We start from the raw sequence: 19980 nt of genomic DNA, 5'->3' as shown, positions 1-19980 counted from the left end.
AAGGATTTTTCTTTTGCTCACAGTGATTTTTACAAGCACTTAGCAGCATATAAACAGATCTCACTGTTGTTATGGTTATTCTGGGACGTGGACATGGTCTTGATCCTCGCCAGTGGCCGGAGAAGAAGCGAAACTGAGTTTGACGCTACCCTGAAATGCCTTCTTTTTCTTTTTAAACATCGTCTGATGCCTGAGAACTCGGCACAGTTTTTTCCTGTTTCAAAGATTTAATGTTGAGTCTAGAAGAGTGAGGGTGGGATGAAGTGAGAAATGTGGGGCTGGTGAGTTGGGGTCGATGTAAGAAAAACAATACTTTCTGTACAGTTCAGTCACTATCTTCCTTCTGTGTGAGGCAGTTCTTATTTTCCCACCAAAACACTAACCATTGGTCCCTCTTGAATGTGTCTTTTTACTCTTGTTCTGCATCACTTATCGCAGCGGAGCCTCTAGCATGCTTTTTCATTCAACTTCCTGTGTCCTTGACATCCAGTTGTTTATATTTATATGCCTTGCTATAACTTAGCCTGCCTGTTCGCCTCACTTCTGCTTTTGAGAAGCACAAGCACATCAAGTCAAGCAGGAGGTTTCAATCAAACCAATTAGTACAAGTAAAATGCAAGCGAAAGGAGATTTTCCCAGCCGCTTGTCTGTAACCTCTTGCCATCATTCAACTTTATGGTTCACAAGCTACCGCTAACCCTCATCATCCCTGTGTGTCCATTAGTGTGTATTTTGTGTGATGAGGAGAGGATCAGTGCTCTGTTTGCCCAGGGGCTGTCATTGCATTGTGGGTATCAGTAGGGGAATTTAGCAATGTTATGAACTGGCTGATTTGGGAAACCTCATAGCTAGCTCCACACCCTTTCAAAACCATTACTCCTGCAGGCAAACACGTGTGGAATTCCTATTCGAGCTGAGCAGGGCTGAGGTCAGGAAGAGATCAGTTTCGAGGAAGAATCCCCCTTCGGTCAGAAAGAAAAGCCCACATGAAAGACAGGTGCAGAAACGACCAGGCAGGCTTATCTCTGGGGAGTCTATCTATCTGAGTCATTACATGGGAATGTATCAGAGATATTTAGCTCAGATGCAGCGTGTGGATGAGCTTGCTTTGCTCATTTATGTTAATTAACTCTGCTGAAAAGATAGATTTGCATGGTGGAACAGGCTGGTTTATGATGGTTTTTGGTGGTCTAGCATAGTCAAGAAGCTAATCAGCTAAATTTAGGGAAGCTTTTTGACCAGCATGGTGTGGTAAAGCTGGCTGACCAAGGATGTTTAGCCTTGTTATTACTTTCTGAAATTGACAAAAAAAAATCTTAATACACATTTCTGGTTATTCGTGCTTATTGTGAACAAATCGTATCTATGTCATTTTTAAGGGTGCTGTGATCGATCAGGCGCCGATTGTTAGCAGCCGGTAATTGTTTTATATAGTTTGATCAGTGGTCTCTATAAAGATCTGAAAAGCTGATCAGATGCTGCAAAATTTGTGAGACAATTGTTTTTATGCGGAAACTAAAAATTTGTGTGGGTATAATTTTATAAAATACTATTTTTATAAAGTGCAATAATGAATATAATTTTTTTTTTTTATGTAATATTTTTATTTGCTCCACCTCTGAACAATAGATTGTAAACTTACGTTCAGGAGACTGCACCCAACGTATTACTGCATTTTTAATAGGAAATACATACAAATTTCATTATTATTTGATAAAATAATGAGAAGGTTGACATGACATCTTTCTCTTTTTTTCTCAGTGCAACTTAGGGAGGGAGCCCTTTCCTCTTCCACCAGCTCCTGCTCCAGCATCTTTAATGCCTGAAAGTTACTATGAAGATCCACAACCCTATGACCCTATAAGCATCAATGGTACGTCTCTAATTGGGCCAAAAGGTGCCCTACATACAAATGATCTTCTATTGTTGATTGTTTTCTTTGATGTTCATGTCAAACCACTATTTATCGTGATTCAAAAAATAATAATCAAAGACTGGGTTACTGATTTGTGACTTCTCATTATTGTTCTTGTTGCTCTTGTCCTATGAGAGTGAACTTGTGGTCATTGAGTGCTTTGTTTTAGCCCCGTCCCACTGTAGTCTACAGCTTTACTGTGATACAGAGAAGCCTGCAGGCAGGGAACTCAGAATACAGTGAAGGTCTTTGTTCAGCAGTAACCAGTCCTCTGGCTCTGGACGCGCAGTGACGGAAGATTGACCGTGAGCCCAGGAAATGGGGCCAACAGTGATGGGGCATTTGGCTGGAGGTGCAAAGTTCAGCCCAGCGAGGGGACAATCATTTACAATATTCTTCGGAAAATGACGTCTCATTTTGGTCAAAGGATACAGAGGCATTATCATGCAGCTGTGCTGTGTAATATCAACACACAAGGGATGCGCAGGGCCAAAATCTGAGATGTTTCGGCACTTGTTTCGGCAGCTGATATCAAGCCAAACCTCATGGTTTAGGATGAGTAAAGCGAATTTCCAGTTGGATACGTTCTGACAGTGATGAAGCCCTAAAATATTTCAAGCTTTGCAACCACAAGACACAAATATTTAGTGGAGCCCAAGATATCAATAATGAGTTTATGCAATTCTAACAAACAATTATCATGCACACTCTAAAAAATGCTGGGTTGTTTCAACCCAATTTTGGGTAAAATATGGACAAACCCAAACATTGGGTTAAAAATGTAATGTAAAAATTTAACCCAATGGCTGGGTTTGTCCATATTTTACCCAAAATTGGGTTGAAACAACCCAGCATTTTTTAGAGTGCATCAAATGCACTTAAAACACTTACTCTTCCTGTTTCTTTCATGTGACATGTCAGCCACATAAATGTTTCACTCTCTGTAGCTTCTCACCTGATTTTTTTCTCTTCCTCCCTTATTGCATTTCCCGTTTTATTGTCCTCCTGTGTTTCTGTAGATTTTGGTTGCTTTGCCATCATCACAGGGGTCAGGAAACGCGTAGAAGCTTCAAACACTGTGGTCTATGCTGTGATCACTCGGGGTATCTATCTCTGTTTCTCTGCATCAGGAGAGAAAAACAAAGAAACAGCTCTAACTTTATTGGCTATGGCGAAGCGCACGGCTCTGGGAAAACCTCATTGTTTAATGTATCAAAGCTTGATGCCGCTGACTTTGCATGTACATGCTGGCTTTAGAGCATGCCGCACATATGCACTTTCACTTCTTTTAGCCTCTCCCTCTCTCTCTCTCTCTCTCTCTCTCTCTCTCTCTCTCTCTCTCTCTCTCTCTCTCTCTCTATATATATATATATATATATACTGTATATGTATGTAGTGTATGTAATATGTACTATATAACATATGTATATGTAATAATTATAATAAATAATATAATAATTAAATTGCAATAATGAAATATAATACATTTTATTAATGTGCATGTGCAGTGATAAACATATTAATATTATTTATACACACACACAGTTATAATCAAAACTATTCAACCCCCATTGCAAATCAGGTTTATTGGCAGAATTTGAAATCAAACAAAGGTCATTGAAATCGCTCAACACAACAAATGTTTTAAGTGGTTCCCCCAAATTCAACTAAAAATGCAACTTTTAATAACTTCTTCAGTCTCAAAATTGTTCAACCCCTTCATGGAAAGCATCTTTAGTACTTAGTAAAACATCCTTTTGCTGTTTTGACCTTCTGCAAACCAGACACCAACTTCTGGCAGCGTTTCTGAGGAATCTTAGCCCATTCCTCATGACCAATGACCTCCAGTTCAGTAATATTTTTGGGTTTGGGTGCTGCAACCGCCGCCTTCAAGTCACACCAGAGATTTTTTTATGGGGTTGAAGTCAGGTGACTGATGGCCACTGTAGAATCTCACAGGACTTCTTCTGCAACCAAGCCTTGGTGGAATTTGAGGTATGCTTGGGATCATTGTCCAGTTGGAAGGTCCAATGACGCCCAAGCTTCAGCTTCCTAACTGACGGCATGACGTTTTCTCCTAGGATTTCCTGATACTTCAGTGAATCCATCTTGCCTTCCACATGTTGCAGGTTTCCAGTGCCAGAGGATGCAAAGCAGCCCCAGAGCATCACCGAGCCACCACCATGCTTAACTGTAGACAGTGTTCTTTTCAGCATATGCTTCATTCTTCTTCCTCCAGACATACCGCTGGTTTATAGGGACAAAAAGTTCCAGTTTTGTTTCATCGCTCCACTGAACAGAATCCCAAAACTTCTGTGGCTTATTTATATGATTTTGAGCAAATTGGAGCCGACTTTTCTTGTGCTTTTGGGTCAGTTGTGGTGTATGTCCTGGAATAATGGCATTGAAACCACATGCATTTAGTACACACATTACTGTGCAAGCTGAAACCTCAGTGCCTGTTGCCACCAAGTCTTGCTGCAGGTCTTTTACAGTCAAGGGTTTTTCGGAACCTGCCTTCTCAGAAATCTGTTTGCAGCCATTAATAGCTTCTTTTTTTGCCGCGTCCAGGTAGTGTAACCACTGTTCCTTTGAACTTGCGAATTATGCTTCCAACGGTGTCTCTAGGAACATTTAGTGCCTTCACTATCTTTTTGTATCCTGTCACTTCGTTGTGAAGGTTGATGATACCTTCTCTTAACTTTTTGGATCATTCTTTTGACTTAGCCATATTTCTAACGTGCAGACAAACGTGACACTGAACAAACCCCTGGCCCGTTCAGATATTTCATGTGTTCTAGCTCAAGCACACCTGGTGCAACTAATGAAGTTGATTCGTTGCTGTTGTGAGGGATTCTATTCAGGGTGTTGAATCATTTTGAAACTGTAGAAGTCATTCAAGGTTGCATTTGCACTTGAAACATTTGTAGTGTTGAGCTATTTCAATTACCTTTGTTTTATCTGTTCATTGCAGACAGCTGAAAGTCTGAAAGATTTTCTATGGGGGTTGAATAATTTCGATTACAACTGTATATCATTCCTCTATTTGTTTCGCCTATTCGTGTATAAATCAAGAATCTCAAACATACCTTATCTAGACTAAATTTGTTTAAATAGCTCATACAACTCAGTTATAAAATTTGTCATCATTTACTAACCCTCTTGTCGTTCCCTTTATTTTCCACGGAAGACAGAACGTTCATTTTCTGAGTGAACTATTTCCTTACGAATCTGATTTTGCAGGGAGAATTTGCAGTGAGTTAGATTTTTTTCTTTAATTTGTTCCAGTGCAATGGTAATGAGAATGAACAATCAGATCATCCCTAGTCTCTCCTTTTTCCTTATTGACTCACATTTTTTTCATGTTTCACATTTACAGAAGATACAGAGCAAGTGAGCAGTTCATATGAGTCGTATGATGAGGAAGAAGTGATGAAGGGTAAGTCCACAGCACAGCACCAGTGGCCGTCTCCTGAGGCATCCATCGAGCTAATGAAGGATGCGCGGATCTGTGCCTTCCTCTGGAGGAAGAAGTGGCTCGGCCAGTGGGCTAAACAGCTGTGTGTCATTCGCGAACAGCGTCTCCTGGTAGGTGACATCATTGCTTATGTCAGTGACACCCATATCCCACCCATAGCTGATCTATGATAGGAATGTTTACACAAATCCGGGTATTTGAAATCAAGTGTTTACATCTGTTACTAATGCTTGTAGTAATTTACCTAAACGTATGCTTTTAACTTTTTTATGCCTTTCAAACAGACCATTTAAAGTCAACCTAAAGTAAAAATACTATATTTATTTTCTTAATGAACATTTCTGGTCTACCTGTGCATGACTTATTGTTGCACATTATTCCAAATAATTTTTTTCTTTAGTTTTTTTTCTAATCTTTAATCAAAATGTAACTTGAAATTACATTCCTATTTCCTTCATCCAACAGTCATGGAATTGTTCATGATTCAGTCAATTTCTAGTGAATATAAACCAAGTTTCATGCCAAATTTTGACATCAAAAATTAAAAAAAGGGTTTTGAACATTTTACATTTATGCATCTGGCAGACACTTTATCCAAAGTGACTTACATTGCATTCAATGTGTACATTTTATCACTTCATGCATTTCTTGGGATTCGAACCAATTACCTTGGTGTTGCTAGCGTCATGCTCTACTACTTGTGCTACAAGAATGTTTTATATTTACCACTATATATTACAAATGATATATCATTCTTAAATTTGGCAGTATAATTAATTAAAAATTAATCAGATTGTTATGTATGCTACTCCATTCAGTGCTACAAAAGCTCAAAGGATCAGACTCCTCTGCTGGATATCAGTCTGCTGGGCTGCAGTGTTATCTACAAAGAGAAGCAAACGAAAAGGAAAGAACACAAGCTGAAAATAACCCCACTGGGTGGAGAGGCCATTGTCCTGGGACTTCAGAGCAAAGAGCAGGCCGAACAATGGCTGAAGGTGAGGGGCAATGGAGTCATCCCCATATGGATGAATAATTACCGGTAAATCGGTGTTTGTTACAGTCTAGTTCAATCTTCTTCAGGTTATTCAGGAGATTAGTCCGAAAAATACTGCGGGATCTGATGTAACCGACTCTTTAACACTCATCTGTACTAAGGTATGACAGATTGCCGTTTATTCCCTGATTGATTTATGTATTAAACACCCCAATTGTGTCTCTGAGTCAGGTTAAGCTATAAAGTTCTACCTTTTCTGCCAGGGTGAGCAGAGCGAGAGATACTCAGTGGCATCTGAGAGCGGCAGCAGCACAGACAGTCACGCAGAAAACCTGGAAAACAAAGATGGTGAGAGTGGACTGTTTCAGCCCTTTTTTAGATGTCATTTTAGATGTACACTGGAAGTGACGTGAAGATGTCTATGCTCGTAATGTTGAAGATGAACATCACCTCAGAATGTTGCTTAACTTTGGACCGTACAGCTGAAAGCTGCAGAATTAATTAGCGTCAGTCATTTTTTAAAATAACTTTGTATAATACTTTATTTTAAAAAAAAAACATGCAACAGAAACATGCATCAACATGCACTTCCAGAGTAGAAGCTTCATTGGTTATACTATATACTATCATTCAAAAGTTTGGGGTCAATAAGATTTTTTTAAGCAATTTATATTTTTATTCAGCAAAGATGCATACACTTGATCAAAAGTGACAGTAAAGACATTATCATGCTGAAAAAAAGTATCAGAGTTTACAAAAAAATTAAGCAACACTGTTTTCAACATTGATAATAATAATAAATGTTTCTTGAGGACCAAATCAGCATATTATGATTTCTGAAGGATCATGTGACACTGAAGATGCTGAAAATTCAGCTTTACCATCACAAGAATAAATTACATTTAATTACATTTAATTAATAGCTAAATAGAAAACAGTTGTTCTAAATTGTAATAATATGTCAGAAAATTCGTACCTTTAATTTATTTTTGATCAAATAAATACCGCCTTGGTGAACATAAGAGACTTCTTTCATAAACATTAAAATATCATATAACCCCGAACTTTTGAACAATATATATTAAATATCAGATTATAATATACAGTATAATTATATATATATATATAATATTTACCTTTTTAATTGTCATTTTAACTGTAGTTAAGAAGAGATACGGCAAGTTTAGTAACCTTATGAACATTGGTAAAAAGAAGATTTGCTCTTTGGAAAGTCCAGAGAAGACTGTGGATCCGTCAGGTAACCAACCATCACAATATTTACTTGACCAGCTTTTAAACTCCCTCACAATCTAAAATATTAATCTGTATTTCTCTTTGTTCCAGGCTACCTTAATATCCTGGTGAACACTCATTGGAGAAGCCGGTGGTGCTCAGTGAGGGACAAGCAGCTTTGGATCTACAATGACAAAACCAGGAGCAAAGTGTCCCAGCAGCCACTGTCTCTCGAGGGGTGCATGGTTCTGCCAGACCCCAGCCCTGAACACCTGTACTCATTCCGCATCCAAATGGATGGAGAGGAGCTTGCAATCCTAGAAGTGAGTAGAGAGCAATGAAGTTCATTACTTGAGTCCTGCATAGCAAGACTTTTGACTGTGCAGCTTCTTCTGCCCACTTAGACAGGAAGAGATCATCTGACCAACATCCAACCACGGTTCATTTTGTTTCTATATGAAGTTTAGAGATCTGAAAGAGATGATACCACAACAACAGACTGTGGAAAATAAGTCTATAATAGCACAACAAAAACTCATTGGGCACAGCGACATCAAACATAAACAGCGATATAAAGATGCATTTAGTGAGTTTCTGTCCATCTAACCATAATAAACATGAATTATATTAATTATAACATGAATATACAGATCTAGCTTGCTTAAGTATCTCAAACAAAACTGAATATTTTCCGAAGTCCCTAGCAAACCTTGGCAAATTCTGTGATTGCTTCTTCTACTTTATAAGTAGCTTGTGACTTTTACAAGTGCTTTCAGTTTTTTCATTCAGCAAATGAACTGTTGGCAATCTGTGGTGTATAATAGATCTGTACAGAACAAATATTTGTTCCAGTTAGAGCTGGACTAGTAAACTGCAGAAAACCGGAAGTTCTAAGGTCACAGATTAGTAATCCTTTACACTCTCATGATGAGCCAGTTTTTCACAGTCTCACTGTCCTGTCTGATGCCCTCATGTATCGTGGCATCAGTCTGGATGAAACTTCCCTCTCCATTTAGTTCTCATGTCTACAACTTTGCAAGTTTCACAGCTAGTATTTACAGTATATGCTACACAAATAAAGTAGCCTATGCTTCTATGTTATATACACCACTGTTCAAAAGTTTGTGTTGGTATGATTTTTTATGTTTTTAATAGAAGTCTCTTATTCTTACCAAATATGTATTTATTTGATCAAATATACAGTCAAAACAGTAATATTTTGAAATATTACAATGTGAGATGTCAGTGATGACAAAACAGATTTTCAGCAGCCAGCATCTTCAATGTCACATGATCTTTTAGAAATCATCCTAATATGCTGATTTGCTGCATAAGTAACACTTCTTATCAATGTTGAGAACAGCATTTTATTTGAAATAGGAATCTTTTGTAGCAACGTAAAAGTCTTTGTTGTAATTTTTACTTCAATGCATCCTTGATAAATAAAAGTATTAATTTCTTTAATACAAATCTTACTAACCTCAAGCTTTTGAATGGTAGTGTATTTGTATTTCTCTGTGTACCTATGTTGGGTCACTGCTCATAAAGTTATCCCGCCTTCATTCTTGAGTTGTTTATCATCAGGTTTCAGTATCTCAGTAAACAAAGACAGAAGGGACAAAATTACTGCATGGGATAGTGAGGATTCAATATAAACTTCAACGTGACTGCCATCTTCAGGCCAGAATGAAGTCAATGGCAAACTTACTTCGTATTTGCAGATTGTTTCAACAGGCCCATCTGCGCTTGTTAAAGTATATGAATATCTCAGCAGGGTATCGATGATTAAATATCCTCCTTTTTCCTTCCAGGCTAAATCCTCCGCTGATATGGGCCACTGGCTCGGGCTCATACTGTCACAAACCGGCACCAAAACAGAGCCGGAAGATCTCACCTACGACTATGTAAACTCAGAGAGAATATCCAGTATTGTCAACGCTGCCAAGACATCCATGTAGTAAGTTACTTCCTGCACATCAGTAGTTATTAAAAATGAACACACTATTAAAGGAGTAGTTTAAAATGAACGTTTTGACACCCTCATGTCATTCTAAACCTGCATGGGTTTCTTTTTATGGTGCACAAAAGGAGAAAATTTTAACTATATCGTATGGGCTAAGGCTGTGAACATCCAAAATTACCAAAAAAAAATACTATAAAAGTGGCCCATGTGACTTATGATCATATGATAGATTTGTTTGCTTTTTGGAGATTTTGTGGCCTGATTTGTGTGTATTTGTCAGTTTAATGCAGAGGAGGTACTCAGAGCCCAACACATACACAGACAGCCCTCCGTCAGACCCCTATACCTGTGATGACATATACGATGATGTGGCATCCACAGAGAATGAACAGGAGGTGGGTGAAACACACTTGCAATGCTTTTGTCATAAATCTACACCTCCCACTTTATTGCAGCTGTGTTTATTCTCAGTCATAGACTCAGGACAGTCGAAGATTCACTTAGCAGTCATCCAGGAATAATACGAGTGGCAGGAAGTCATTGCTGTGACAGTGTTGTGTTTTTGTAACCCTGCAGGGCATCCAAATTCAATAATCTCTCTCTGATACTGTTCCTCTCTCCGGCTGTAGGAGGTTCAAGAGGTTCAGAATGGCAGCAAGGAGGGAACAGCAAGCACCGAGGAGAACGGGAAGGAGAGAGTGTATCTGGATCTGATCCCGGTTCGCTCCTTCCTGCACACAAGCTCGGGCAGAGTGTCACCCCAGATCTCCAACACCGTACAGACAGAGCTCAGTCCCTCAGCTGCTCCACAAAACGATCTGCTACAGCCTCAAGAGGTTAAGGTTAGATGAAACGGAAATTCACCCTTGTTATTTTCTAGATGCATGTTCATAGATCTAGTTGTAAATGAAAAATCCATGTATGTTTCTTTTTTTTTAATTTGATGTAAATTTTTGTGAAAAAATGTGGTGAAAATTACAGACTTCACTCTGATGACGTATCCAAGACATCACTAATCATTTAAAGGCACACTATGCAAGATTTGTACCTTAATATAACAGCTTCGAAGTCATTTCGATGGTAAATGAACTCGTATTAGGGCGAATCATCCCGATAGCAAAGCGGGTGGGAGTCGCCACTGGCAAAACCAGCAATACATACGCCCCGCCAAATCTCGCGAGACTCACAACTTGCTTTACGGCACGACGTCACATACATCAACAACATATGAAGCAGCCTCTATGGAAGACACTAGCACGCATTTCAGACGTGAATCATGGCAGAGTCGACGAAGAAAACGAAAAGGGGATCAGGCCGTGAGTGCAGAGACGGCTCTGCGTGAGTGGTATTTACGACAGTAACGTTAAATAAAAGTACTCCACAGCAACTCTAGGGGTCGCTGTTTGACAAAAAATTAAACTGCATAGTATGCCTTTAATCTGCATAAATTCCACCCCTGCAAGCCCACATCTCAAAATCCAAGAAACAGCCAATGCATAGAAACAAGTTCCTGTCCTTCATCTTATGTGTTACCAAGGACACAGTAGCACAATGTTTGCTGAATGTTTGTCTCTTCTAAAACAGCCTGAATATGAAACCTCACTACCAAGCAGCACAGAGATCCTGGACCCTCCACCTGTAGTCCCCAGAGTGGACTCAGATCCCTCTCCAGCCCCCAATCTGTGCGTCCAGACTCAAAAAATCAGTTTTCTTAGTCAACAATGCCAAAAGAGGGCCTCTCTGTCCCCCCAAACCCAATCCCTACCCCAGATGCCCCATAGTCCGCCCACCTCCAGAGAAAGAGCCGCCAGCTCTTCTCGACTTCTCGACAGGCTCAAGTTCTCTCCAGCAGGTGAGAGCCTTCAGCTGTAAAGCAGACCTACAAAACTTGTATTTATTTTCCCCAACCATGCACTCAAGTGAGTATACTTGCAGAATGTGAATGTAGGTCATGACTCCTACTATCTCCTCTTGTTTAGCAGCCCCAGGGTCGGTTGAGGTGAAATTAGGGAAGAACAGGACGGAGGCCGACGTACGACGTTACACCGACGATAGAGACCGGCTGCAGCAAGAGAGGGAGGAGGTTAAAAACACTCTGGCCACACTGAGGAAAGACAGACGAGAGGTGAAAGAAGAGCTAAACTCCTGTCAAGGTACTGCAGTGACACCTAATGGTCATGTTAGGTGAAAAAAGATAGTTTAGTCAGTTTTTATTTACCCTTACGTTGTTCTAACTTTGGATTATCTTGATGCTGCTACTGTTTGCTAATTTTATAAAACTTGATATACTTTTATATAGTGCGGACTCTGAGATACCGTCACTGTGCATGTAAAATGCTAATAAATGCTTTTGATTATGGCTTTCATAGACCCCACCCAGCAGAGCTCTCTGGAGGCTCGTCTGAAGCAGATGGAGGAGACGTGTCGCGAGGCAGAGCGTCGACGAGTGGAGGTGGAGCTTAGCTTGATGGAGGTGAAGGAGAGTTTGAGAAAAGTGGAAGCTGGACCTTTTACACTGGGCACCACGGTAGACAGCAGTGTACTGGAGACTTTAACGGTTAGTCTCATGACAACAGAATTCAGTTTTTGTCTGACTCTTTTCATGTAACGATGCTGAAAATTCAGCTTTACCATCACAGGAATAAATTACATTTTAAAAGATATTAACATAGAATACATTTATTTTGAATTGTAATAATATTTCAGGATTTTACTGGTTTTATTGTTTCTGATCAAATGAATGCAGCTTTGGTGAGCATAAGAGACCTCTTTCAAAAACATTAAAAAGTCTTAACCTGTTCCAAAACCAAGTGAATTGCAAACCTAGACATAAGCATACTAGGTGGCAGGGCCGGCTCTAGCCCTTTGGTAGCCCAAGGCGGGATTGAGTTTTGCATGGTTCTGCCAGACCCCAGCACTGAACATTTTTATTTCACTTGTCGTTCTAATTCTATGATTAATGGGAAGTATAGGCCTAAGGGCGACACTAGAGGGCGCCCCCAACACATTTATAGTTCAACAACTGTATAGTTCCGTACCGTAAGACTTAATTTGGTCAGTCTGCTTTTTTATATAAAAGTGCAAAGTTGTGGAATTCATTACCCACTGAATTTAAAACCATGACTGAGCTTAAAATGTTTACTTCTCGAGTTAAGTCTTGGATGAAATCAAAACAGGAATGTACCCATTTATAGATAGCTGGTTTTGTGTATGTAAGTGATTTATATGGTGTGTCTGTAGATATGTTTTTAAGATGAAATAGTAAATGTTGTAGTGTAAAGGCCCAACCATGGACTGGAGTTGAAAATTAGCAATAGCTATAAACTCTTTTTGCATAGCATCAGTTACAGACTTGTTTTGTACTATGTTTAATTGCAATGTCCATGTCAAATAAATGAATAAATAAAAAAATAAAAAATCTGTGGTCCTAGGCAATCACCTAGTTTGCCTATAGCAAGCCTCTAGGTGGTACAATTCAGGATAGTTAAGAATTCAATCTTTTGTTTTTGTACTCCATATTTGAACTACGTGAGCTGACTTGTATTGTTTTGTTTGTAGCCCAAGATGGCACCTGTCGCCAGTCCTGCTCCAAATACAAATACACCCACCAACAATGGAGATTCACCTGTGAACTGTGCCACAGCGATGAAGAACAGACCCATGTCCATCATGGCACCCAACAAAGGAAACGTTCTGCAGAAAACTAAGGTCAGAGTCCATTTAGGCATCCATAGTTCTAACAGAGAGCTTAGGTTTTTTTGATGACTTTATGATAATCTTACATTTATCATTTATAAAAAAATATACTAAAAAAATAGTTTTTTTGACATGTAGCACCACGGTAATCCCATGGCATTCTTTGAAGTACAGTGAAGTATCATGCAAATGACGGTGTATATATACTAACGTTCAAGAGTTTGGGCTCAACATTTTTGAAAGAAGTCTCTTATAATCACCAAGATTGCATTTATTTGCTCAAAAATACAGTAAAAAAAGTAATTTTGTGAAATATTGCTACAAAAGTAACTTATAACTGTTTTTACTATAAAATATTTTAATGTATTTTAAAATGTAATGTATACTGTGATGGTATTTGGATGGATTTCTTAAGTCATGTGATTCTTCAGAAAGCACTAATATGATTTGCTGCTCAATAAGCATTTATTTTCAATGTTGAAAACAGTTGATCTGCTTAATAGGATAATTTGATGAATGTCAAATTTTTGTATCAATGTAAAAAGTCTACTGTCAATTTTGATCTACCGTATTTAATGCATTCTTGCTGAATAAAACTACCATTCAAAGGTTTAGGGTCAGTAATATATTTGAAAGAAATGAATAGTGTATGTATATAGATGTAAAGATGTATTCAGTCATCATCTTCTTTTTTCTTTTTTTTAACAATACTTTCCTTATTGTTATTGCCTGATCTGATGTCCATTTCTTTCTCCAGGAATGGGAGAAAAAATCCACAACCTAATAGATGGGAACAGCGAGTGCAAAAAGACTTTTTAGCCAAAGCTCAAAGGACTGCTAAGGCAACGCTTCAGGCAGGGAGGGGAAGAGGGTGTGTCCAATTCCCTGCAGGCTCCGCCCCTCTGATACATCACCCTCCACTCGTCCCTGCTTCTCTGCTATCAGAGGCTGAGATGGCACTGGGTACTACATCAGGCAGCTGATCCAGGACAATATTTTCTGTTCCCTGCCAAATAACACCACTGGACAACGATAGATTTGAAATCTATTCGAGTCATTTTATATAAGAGAAAGGAGGAGAATGATCCAGTGGTGTGCACAGTATGTGATGGATGTTTCACAAGCTTGAGAAGAGACCAAAAAAGAGTTTAGGAGAGCTTTGAGAACCACTATTTTTATATTGAAACATTTAGATTCAAGACTTTAAATCAGCCATTTGGTACATTGTAGCTTGGTTCATGTATGCTGGTAACCAAGATGTGAATATATATATATAACATATCCGTTCGGTGTTTTTGGTTTGTTACTGTACGCTAGCTGAAACATGCACTTTTTATTCAAATAAAAGTTTGTACTGACAACAATGCATATTCATGCAAACAGCATCCTGCTTTGAAATTGCAGAAAACAGAACTGCTTTTTTCCCCCAGTAGGTGGAACCAAAACAACACTAAAACAATAGAAAGTATTTGAGTTAGACAAGGTTCTGGATTTTTTTTTTATATAGCTTTACAATAGACAAATGCATCACTGTAACTGATAAAAAAATAAATATGGTCAAAAACATAAGCCTCTAGCATGAGGCTTTCTGTTACACAAGGATTTTTCATTATGACAGATCACAAGCAAGTCCAAATCTCAGACAGAAAACATGTTCATAAAGGGTCTTCAGTGCTGAATAATCAATACAAACAGCATCAAAACCCCTTAACTCTTTCCCCAACAGCCAGCCACAACCAGCATTTTTGATCATTTTCACAATTTTCATGTCCCCAAGAATATTTTGTTGTATGAATATCTGAACATGCAACATATCAAAATGAAGAACAGCCTCCACAAAACAAAACACAAAATTGTAAAATTCCATTAATGGCAGGGAAAGAGTTAAGATTAACTAAATTTAAAAAAATAATAATTTTTAAGGCACTAAACGCATTTACAAAATTCATGAAATGAATACCAGTGGAGTGCCGTCTGGATTGTGTTCACCACCAGAGTGAATTGTAGAATGAATTGCTGAGCTGGGTCTTTGTGTGTGTGCAGTGTGTGTTGTTCTCTTCATCTGTGCTGTGTTCGGGACGCGTGTCTCCTGCGGTGCTCCCTATAGCGCTGCAGCAGCTCGTTTTCACCCTTGTGCTGACGGCGCCTCAGGCCTGCAGGTTTAGGGAGATCTCCTCTGGATGGCGGATCTCTGCTTCCTGAAAAAACAAGTTCACAAAAACATAAATCAAAACACCTAAATATACCCTGCCAACTGTCCATTCTGAAAACACCAAAATTATGACCCATCCGATCCAGCGGCCACAGAAAAATGAACAAAACATTCTGAGCAACATAAGCCAATGTGTGAAGCCATTTGCATTGCAAATCATTTTCATCACATTTTTGTCTTATTTTAAGAATATAAATATCTAAGCATCCTTACAAGGTAAATTTACTTGAGAAAACCATGTTAATATTTGACTTGTTTTCATACTCTGAGGTAAGAAAAATAAACTTGAATGAAGACGCAATGGAAATTAGAGCATATTAGAATGATTTCTGAAGGATCATGTGACTGACTGGAGTAATGATGCTGAAAATACAGCTGTATATTTATAAAATCAAAAAAAGTAATAAAAAATATATATACATTATTACTTTATATACACAAACAAATGTGTGTGTGTGTATATAAATTATATATACGTATAATTTTATACGTAAAATTATATATAATTTTAATAAATAAAAAAACAGCAACTAAAAATGGTGAAAAATACCTACATACTTGTCAACTTCCCATCTACAGGAAAACAAGAATATCCATTACCAGTACAAAAGACGAATTAGTAGTTACTGGTACTGACGTGTTTCGCAGTGTGGACCCTTCCACCCACGGCATTCACAGCGGTAGCTGCCGTTGAGGAGCACACACACGCCATCATTCATACAGGGGTTGGGACTGCACAGGTGAACAGGTTTCTTCACGTCTGTAGAAAGCCAGCAAAGGTAGAATATAAATCCATCACAGATGAACAAATGTTTTTAAAGGGGAATATTTGTGCTATCGTACCTGCACACACCATCTGTACCAGCACATCCTCCGAGTATTTCAGGTCATCATATGAAGGTACAGAGATCATGTGATCCTCAGAGCCGGCGATGCGGAAGAGGACCTCTTGCTGAATGCTCCCGATGCCAATCACAAACACTGACACTCCGCTGTCACGGATCTTCTGGGCGGGCACCACTGCATCCTCCGCACCCGTCCCATTAGTCAGCACCACCACAGCCTTGTTGACTCCAGGGCGCGCTCCTTTCCCCACCGTCAGGCTCTGGGAGAGCACATGGAGCAGGGCTGAACCCGTAGAGGCCTTCCCACCCAGAAAAGCAGCGTCTCCCACTGCCTTCAGCACAGCAGAGCCCGAGTCATACTTGTCCAGGTCAAAGACCGTGACGGGACGCCTCCCATAAACCACCAGTCCCACTTGAGCCACATCTCGATTGATGTCAAACTGCACTGAGGTGCTCCGGACAAAGTCTTGAAAGTGGACGAAATTGTCCTTGCCTACAGCACTGGAGGCGTCCAGCACAAAAACAAGGTCGAGAGCTTGACCCAGACAGCCTGACAAAGACAAAACGCATTAGTTTAAAAACTTTTCTTTTTTTTTTAAACAAACTGAAAGTTCAACCCCCAAAAAACTTTTTCTTATATCTGGTTTGGAAAGCCCAGACAGCAACATAGTGTCGGCCCAGATCCGGCCCACATCTGGTACACGTTGAGTGCACACGGATCTGGAATTTTCGGATCTGGACACTATGTTGCTGTCTGGGCTATAGATTTTTTCTAGACAATTTCATTGTCATATATTAGAGCATATTCACTATGTGATATCCTGACTAGTAAGTCGGCATGGAACAGAAGTTGAGATAGTCTTTTCTTTGCTATTGTGATGTATAAGAAAAAAATGTAGGGTGGGATTTAATTTTGTCCATTGGGAATTGATTAAATTGTTGGATCATTGTGGTTTGCTGTTGTAACTCGAGGAACATGGTGATGGAATAAATATGAGAAATGAGATATATATTTTTGATGCTTTTGCTTTTTCTTTCAAAAGTTTTTCCATTTCCCTGAGAAACTTTGTGTTCCATTCGCAAACCCTCCCAAAACTTTGTCTTCGCCCAAAATTGTTATTATTAGAAGTTCCACAAAGGTTTTGCATTCACACACAAACTTTTGGCATTCCCTCGCAAAACTTTTGCCTTTGCTCACAAAACCTATGTTCGCAAACTTATTGTTCCCCCCATAAACTTTTTCGTTAGCAAAACTTTTATCCTTGGCTCACAATTATTATTATAAAATTTTACAAAAGTTTTGCATGCCCCAATAAACTTAGCCTTCCCTCACAAACCTATTGCTTTCACCTTTATATTCAAGCAGGTCAATCTCAGACATTATTGATTATGATTGAAATAAAAACAATCATATTTTATTTTTATTTTTATTGGACTCTGAAAGTGATTGTTAATATCTTATATAGGGGTTATCTTTGTTTCTTCATTTTTGTCAGCAGTATATTTTGATTAAGATTAAATAATTATCGTAATCATGCCCATTTTTATCTTTGTTAGTGTTGGGGAAATAAAAAAAAAAAGCTTTGTTAACATACAATCTTCATAACTGTGGAAACACGTCATCACAGTCTGTGAAAAGGCTCCATTACATGGAAAATGCAAAACATCCTCACTAAAGTAAGGAAATAATGGCCGACTATTATTTGAGGTGAACTATTCCTTGAGGTGCACAGATCTAAGTAAGGACTTTACAGTTGTGTCAATGAAGAATGATTCAGATCTTTACCCTGGTTGTCGACGCTGCAAATTTTGGCTCTTAGTTCTGGGATCTTAGCGCTCAATCTGTCGGGTGACTGGTATCTGATGGTGCGCTGGGGGTTTCCTGTTATGTTGTTTATTTCAGCCCTCATCCCTTCTGGCGCTACACCGATGATGAAGATCTCCCTATCCCGTGCGTACTTCGCAGGCTCCACCACAGGGTCGGCCGAGGGCGTCCCCGTGAGCAGCACTACCACTCGCGGCAGGTCGTCCTGAACGTCGGCAAACACGGGTGCGCTCTGGAAGCCATTGCGCGTGATGTAGCGAAGAGCGTTTCCAGCCTTGGCCTGCCCACCACGATACTGCAGTCGCTCAACGGCCTGGATCAGCTTCGCCGGGTCTCTGTGCTCCCCAATTTTGGCTTCGATCTTCACGTCGCTGCTATACTGGGCCAACCCCATCTTTACAGGGGTGTCAGTGCTCAGTACAGCCTGCATGAAACGCTTTAAGAAGGACTTGAAGCGCAAGAAACCCTCCAGAGTAAGAGCAGAGGAGCCCTCGACCAGGAAGAGCACGTCCACAGAGCAGTCGAAACTCAGAACGGGAGCTGGAAAAAGAGGAGACGGTTAAGAGGCGCTTTGATTGACGTGCATTTCTATTCTCAGATCTAAAGAACATGCTTAACATACCACTTCTGCATAATCTTGTGTTTATTTTAGACTTTGGTTCGGCTCATGTGAGACTCTTCTTTACCCATTTACACATGCAAAAATGCATTTATGGAGAGCATAAACAAACAAAAAGATCCTTCTTTCACACTGCAGGTTAAGTGGGGTCATCAGATCTAACCCCTGCCTGTGATGTCATTCACTCTGACTGACAGCAGGAGGTTGTGCGTGTCATCACGTTCTGATTGGCCGGAGGATTCTATGTCAGTGTTACAATGGAACTCTGGAAGACTGATGACAGATTCTTGGAATATCGTTTAGGAAACTATACCAGCCCCATCTAGAAAACCCTCACTAAAACATTTATTCAGCTCTCGTTGTCTGAGTAGAGCGGCTAACAACATCATCATCATCATCATCTTCATCTTCTTCTGTTTGTCCAGTTGCCCTCTGTTTGGTGTTTCAGGTCTATTGCATCATGGACTAATTGTTTTAATAACAGTTTTTTACCCATGAGCCATCAGAGAACTGAACAACACTGCTAAACTCTAAACGTTTGATTACACCTTGAATGGTAATGATTCAAATTCACTAATTATAATTACAGTTAAGGCCACTTTGTGATAACAATGTGCAATGTCTTTACATGAAACTGTCAAGTTTCGTTATTATAGTGTGTCATATTTATTTTGTCTTAATTATTTTGTGTTGCCATGTGTGAACGCACCTTACCGTTAGCTAATTAACTTCAATGTCTTTTATGCAATGACAATAAAAGGGAATTGAATACACATTCTACACTAATTACTTTAATATTATTTTTTGCAAATGTTTAATTGTTTTGGGAGACTGCTGTGTAATTGTTTAATCATGGCACTATTGTTGCGATATTATTAGTTTCAGATTGATCTCACCCTAAATAGTATATAAAAACAAAATAAATGTGGTTGGTCAATAAATGTGGTTGGTCATTATGTAAATAAATACATTATTTAATCTTATTTTTAAATGTATTTTATTTTTTAAAACAATATTATTATTATTAATTATTACAATATTATTAGTAGTATTTTTTTGTCACTGCTTTTGTTGTGTATGTTGATGCTTTGGCAATACAAATATTCATATCATCATTTTATTTATGTATTTATTTATTCATTCACTGCTTTTGTTGTGTACATTGATTCTTTGGCAATATTGTATGTATATCAATAA

General features: G+C 38.9%; 2 protein-coding genes across 3 annotated transcripts in view; one reads left to right on the top strand and one right to left on the bottom strand.

Annotated features, from left to right (window-relative positions):
* The window catches only part of afap1l2 (actin filament associated protein 1-like 2), a 38722-nt gene extending 24067 nt beyond the window's left edge, over positions 1 to 14655 (top strand). The window contains exons 5-19 of one of the 2 annotated variants that reach the window (XM_079595158.1): positions 1762 to 1873; positions 5295 to 5503; positions 6212 to 6391; positions 6477 to 6551; positions 6654 to 6738; positions 7553 to 7648; positions 7735 to 7946; positions 9435 to 9580; positions 9867 to 9981; positions 10216 to 10428; positions 11171 to 11438; positions 11569 to 11739; positions 11956 to 12143; positions 13145 to 13294; positions 14040 to 14655. In XM_079595158.1, coding sequence (XP_079451284.1) covers positions 1762 to 1873; positions 5295 to 5503; positions 6212 to 6391; positions 6477 to 6551; positions 6654 to 6738; positions 7553 to 7648; positions 7735 to 7946; positions 9435 to 9580; positions 9867 to 9981; positions 10216 to 10428; positions 11171 to 11438; positions 11569 to 11739; positions 11956 to 12143; positions 13145 to 13294; positions 14040 to 14066 — 2247 coding nt within the window. In that variant the 3' untranslated portion in view covers positions 14067 to 14655. Of the gene's footprint in view, positions 1 to 1761; positions 1874 to 5294; positions 5504 to 6211; positions 6392 to 6476; positions 6552 to 6653; positions 6739 to 7552; positions 7649 to 7734; positions 7947 to 9434; positions 9581 to 9866; positions 9982 to 10215; positions 10429 to 11170; positions 11439 to 11565; positions 11740 to 11955; positions 12144 to 13144; positions 13295 to 14039 lie in introns of both variants that reach the window. The other variant, XM_079595157.1, reaches the window with a different exon arrangement.
* vwa2 (von Willebrand factor A domain containing 2) overlaps positions 14640 to 19980 on the bottom strand; it is an 18201-nt gene continuing 12860 nt past the window's right edge. Inside the window, exons 11-14 of the mRNA XM_079595160.1 lie at positions 18126 to 18704; positions 16338 to 16889; positions 16132 to 16254; positions 14640 to 15480 (exon numbers count right to left, since the gene is read on the bottom strand). Coding sequence (XP_079451286.1) covers positions 15341 to 15480; positions 16132 to 16254; positions 16338 to 16889; positions 18126 to 18704 — 1394 coding nt within the window. The 3' untranslated portion in view covers positions 14640 to 15340. The remainder of the gene's footprint in view (positions 15481 to 16131; positions 16255 to 16337; positions 16890 to 18125; positions 18705 to 19980) is intronic.

The sequence above is a fragment of the Phoxinus phoxinus genome (assembly GCF_949152265.1).
Source record: "Phoxinus phoxinus genome assembly, chromosome: 21".
NCBI lineage: Eukaryota > Metazoa > Chordata > Actinopteri > Cypriniformes > Leuciscidae > Phoxinus > Phoxinus phoxinus.
The sequence above is the reverse complement of the archived record's forward strand: the minus strand, read 5'-3'. Positions and strand labels throughout refer to the sequence as shown.